At 45.7% G+C, this 5,000-nt stretch overlaps 1 protein-coding gene across 1 annotated transcript in view; it reads left to right on the top strand.

Moving 5' to 3' along the window:
• The window catches only part of LOC123503690 (neurogenic locus protein delta-like), an 18,230-nt gene extending 15,868 nt beyond the window's left edge, over nt 1-2,362 (top strand). The window contains exon 2 of the mRNA XM_045253670.1: nt 1,871-2,362. Coding sequence (XP_045109605.1) covers nt 1,883-2,242 — 360 coding nt within the window. The 5' untranslated portion in view covers nt 1,871-1,882 and the 3' untranslated portion in view covers nt 2,243-2,362. The remainder of the gene's footprint in view (nt 1-1,870) is intronic.
• Nucleotides 2,363-5,000: the final 2,638 nt, after the last annotated feature.

The raw sequence follows: 5,000 nt of genomic DNA, 5'->3' as shown, positions 1-5,000 counted from the left end.
GGGTGTCCAGATGGCGTAGTGGGAGGTGAGGGGGGGTGAACTAGCGTGTGTGTGTGTGTGTGTGTGTGTGTGTGTGTGTGTGTTATTCACCTCGGTCGTTTACTGGTCACCCAGCAAGTCTTCACCATTACGGAGCGAGCTCAAAGCTCATAGACCGATCTTCGGGTAGGACTGAGACCACACCACACTCCGCACACCGGGAAAGCGAGGCCACAACCCCTCCAGTTACATCCCGTACCTATTTACTGCTAGGTGAACAGGTGCTAGACATTAAAAGGCTTGCCCATTTGCCTCGCCGCTTTCTGGGATTCGAATCCGGACTCTCGATTGTGAGTCGAGTGTGCTAACCACTACACTACGGGGTGTGTGTGTGTGTGTTGGGGGGTGATGTGGGGGTGTGTGTATAAATGCGCTGTGTTCCTGCCCACCCTTCCCCCATGGAAACTTCCCACCACCACCTTCAACATCAACTGGCTTCAGGGAAGAAGGCTGTGGTTACCGAGGTGGAGCTCCAACACCACTTCCGAGCCCTCGTCGCTGGCCTCCCTCCATCCCTACATCTCTACACAGACGGCTCCAAGACAGGTGAATGTGTGGGTGCAAGTGTATGGTCGTGTGAATGTGCCCTCAGGTTCCGGCTGCCTACCCATACATCGGTTTTTCTGCTGAAATTTTGCTATTGACAAAGCCATAGATTATGCTTTAAATTCAATTCATAATTCAATTGTCATTTTTTCGGACTCTGTCAGCCCTTCAGGCAATAGAGTCCGGCCGCACGGATACAATTGAAATCCAGGGCAACATCATTAATAAGCTGAATTCATGTCATAAATCCTTCTCACTGGTTTGGGTGCCTGGACATTCCAATATACGCGGGAATGAACAGGCTGACATGCTAGCTCGGTCTGCTGCTGAGCTCGAGGGAGCGTGGAACCTCCGTCGGGATCTGTAGTCATGTCTCTCAGTTGTTAAATCATCAGCAAAACTCCTGTGGCAGAGTCACTGGAACAACCTCCACCTCCACACCACCAAACCTATCCTGGGCAGTGGGCCTCCTCCAATCGCCCCACAAGGCGGGAGGAGGTGGTCCTCGCACGCCTCAGGATGGGCTGCACCCTCCCACCCACATGCTCCCCACATAGCCAACGCCTTCCCACCACGGTGTTCCAGCTGTAATGTCACTCTCTGTCGAGCACATCCTGCTTCACTGTGTGCGTTATCGTGAGGAGAGGCGGCCCTTGGCGGCGTATTGCCGGGGTCGCGGCCTCCCGCTAACGCAAGCCACCCTCCTGGGTGATGAACATCCGGATGTGGTCGATAGACTGATGATTTACCTGACTGAGGCCAATTTAATCAGAGTTGTGATTTATGTGTATATATTATGTTATTTATTCTATGTATTTATTCTATATATTTATGTAAATAAAAGTATGAAAGTGTGTATGTTTCCAATTTTGCGTGATCTAATGTGAATGTTTTCCCTTCATGTATATATGCAATACGTAGTGATACTACGTAGCCACCCTGTGTGATTGTGATTTATCCCTCCCTCCCCCATGCCCTGACAAAGGACAATAGTTTTGAGACAGGTATAGGATCCCTGTGTGAATGAAGCGTGCATGAGAATATGTGAAGTCCCTTAATGTTAAGATATTAAAAAAAAAAAAAAAAATAAATAAATAAATAAATAAATAAATAAATAAATAAATAAAGCCATTAAAAAAAACTATATGCTTTATTCTAAAAGAAATATTAAAAAAAAAATGTAAAAAAATAAATAAATGGCCTAATACCCAAGACAGGGTGATGGCCATTAATAAAAAAAAAAAAAAAAAAAAAAAAAAAACAGGGTTTATTAATGGTGTTGCAGTTGCCTGAAGTGATGTCAGGGGCTAACACCAGCTACTACCAGGAGGCGGTGGAGCTGGCGGTGGGCTACCGCTGCTCCTGCCGGCACAGCATGGGCGGGCCGCAGTGCAGCATTGTCACAGTAGTGGTGGGCAGCGTGGCGCGACCAAGCACCGAGGCGGAGGCCATGTCGGCGGGTCAGGTGGTGCTGGTGGTGGTGTTCAGCACCGCTATGCCAGTGCTAGTGGTGGAATTGGTGTTGGTGATTGTGTGCATGAAGCAGAAACGCGTACGTGACTGCCCGTGTCGGGATGAGGAGGCGCGGCGTCAGAACGAGCAGAATATGGTGCACAACGCTGTGGGCGCCGTCAACAGTGTCTGGACCACCACATGATCTTCTACTCTAAACTTCCCCATCAAGAAACCTCTCAAAACCGTGCCACCGCCTCCTCCCCTTGCATCACCCACACCACACCCACCTCCACCACCATCACCTCCACGACCACGACTACAAGAATCCGCGGAGAACGCATACTCCGCAGTGCCCATGCGCAGCAGCAGGACTCAACAAGGATGTGTCGCGGCTCTCGCTGGCTGACCGCCTCGAGAAGGACATTGAGCCCCCGCCCAGCGCCTGCGTCACGCCCACCTCGGACTCCAGTGCCCCATGCAAGGTGTTCCGGAATTCCTTCCTGCCGCGCACATACAGCCACAGGTCAGTACTCACCACCCACGCGCGACTGCAGTACACACACACACACACACACACACACACACACACACACACACACACACACACACACACACACACACACAGAGAAGAGAAAGAGGAGATTTAATACAGGTTTATAAACTGTTGAATGGACTGGATGAAGTGGATAATGAGCAAATGATGTTGAGAGAGGAAAACTTAAGTAGAACTACAAGATCGCATAGTAAAAAGATAGCCAAGGGAATATGCTTGAAGGATGTGAAAAAATATAGTTTCCCACAAAGATGTGTGGAGGTGTGGAATGGTTTGAGTGAGGAGGTGGTGTCAGCAAGGAGTGTGCATAATTTTAAAGGAAAGTTGGATGTGTGTAGATATGGAGACGGGGCCACATGAGTATGATACATTACAACCAGGTGAACACACACACACACACACACACACACACACACACACACACACACCGCGTAGTGTAGTGGTTATCACGCTCGACTCACACTCGAGAGGGTCCGGGTTTGAGTCCCGCAGACGGCGAGGCAAATGGGCAAGTCTCTTAATGTGTGGCTCCTGTTCACCTAGCAGTAAGTAGGTGGGATGTAACTCGAGGGGTTGTGGCCTCGCTTTCCCGGTGTGTGGAGTGTGTTGTGGTCTCAGTCCTAACCGAAGATCGGTCTATGAGCTCTGAGCTCGCTCCGTAATGGGGAAGACTGGCTGGGTGACCAGCAGATGACCGAGTGAACACACACACACACACACACACACACACACACACACACACACACACACACACACACACTCTCTCTCTCTCTCTCTCTCTCTCTCTCTCTCTCTCTCTCTCTCTCTCTCTCTCTCTCTCTCTCTCTCTCTCTCTCTCTCTCTCTCTCTCTCTCTCTCTCTCTCTCTCTCTCTCTCTCTCTCTCTCTCTCTCTCTCTCTCTCTCTCTCTCTCTCTCTCTCTCTCTCTCTCTCTCTCTCTCACACAGAGTGTGTGTGTGTGTGTGTGTGTGTGTGTGTGTGTGTGGTGGTGGTGGTGGTATTTACATGCTTGTGTGAAGATAGATAGATAAGCGGGTATTTTGATGGGATGATAGATATGTAAATGGACAGTTGGATAAACAAACAGATAGATGGAGAGGTAGGCAGATAGAGGAGGAGGAGGAGGAGGTCTAGCTAAGCACTATAAACACCACGATAATAAACATGAGAAGATTGACTTTTAATTACTAGAGAACAGTTTTCAGTATTTTTCATTAGCCTAACGTCAAGTCAAAGTTTGTTGTAAGGACACCTGGAGAGTTGGGCAGCACTGTTAGCTACAGGTTTTGCGATAACAACGTCTTGGAGTGTGCGACATGATGGACTCACTCGCCTTGAGTTGCCAAGCGTCACTTCAAGACATGTAGCCTGAGCCGCCAACACCACACCTTCACATCACCATACAATGTCAGGACGCGTCTGGCTGGCCACACACTATGCACATTGAAACAAACATTTATCAAATAGTGTGTGTGTGTGTGTGTGTGTGTGTGTGTGTGTGTGTGTGTGTGTGTGTGTGTGTGTGTGTGTGTGTGTGTGTGTGTGTGTGTAAAGTAAAGTAAAGTAAAATTGCCATTTCATTACATGTACATATATATTGGTTAAACAGATGTGTTCATTGGCATGGTCTATCGAGCCAAGGCTCCCTGATCAACAGTTATTAAACTATGTGGTGACTCTGTTGGAAGACTTCACTTGGCAATATATTTATAGAAGTATAAGAATAAGTCATATTTTACCCAATCACGTTCACACTATACGTACATGCGAACACATTACTTATATAAATACTTGTGCGTACACACACACACATATATATATATATATATATATATATATATATATATATATATATATATATATATATATATATATATATATATATATATATATATATATATATATATATTTCCTGAATAATTTATATCCAGCTTTAAAGTAAATTTATCATACAATACAAATAAATGATGGACTGCAAGCTGCTAGTTATAAACATCTAAGGAAATGTTCTTTGGTTTTCTTTAAACTGAAAGTAACTGATACTAGTAATATCTTTTATATCAGGAGGCGAGGAATTCCATAGCTGTGGACCAAAGTAAAATATGCTGTGCTTGAATAACTGTGTGCGGAATTGCGGGCACTCCAAATTCAAGTTCCCACCTCTTGTTGCATACGGTGAATCTACACATTTAAATAGGTTATTATTTGGATATCTTGTAATGAATTTGAAGATGGAGAAAAGGACAAAACACTTATGAATATCGAAGAAATTCAATAGTTTATGATTAGAAAAAAGTGTGGATGTTGAGTCGAATTTACCCATACAAAATATACATCGCAAATTTTTTTTTTAATTATCTTTAATCTATTTAGGAAAGACGGCCAAGTGCAGGCCCAAACTGAGACAC

Source organism: Portunus trituberculatus, chromosome 14 (assembly GCF_017591435.1).
Source record: "Portunus trituberculatus isolate SZX2019 chromosome 14, ASM1759143v1, whole genome shotgun sequence".
Lineage (NCBI taxonomy): Eukaryota > Metazoa > Arthropoda > Malacostraca > Decapoda > Portunidae > Portunus > Portunus trituberculatus.
The sequence above is the reverse complement of the archived record's forward strand: the minus strand, read 5'-3'. Positions and strand labels throughout refer to the sequence as shown.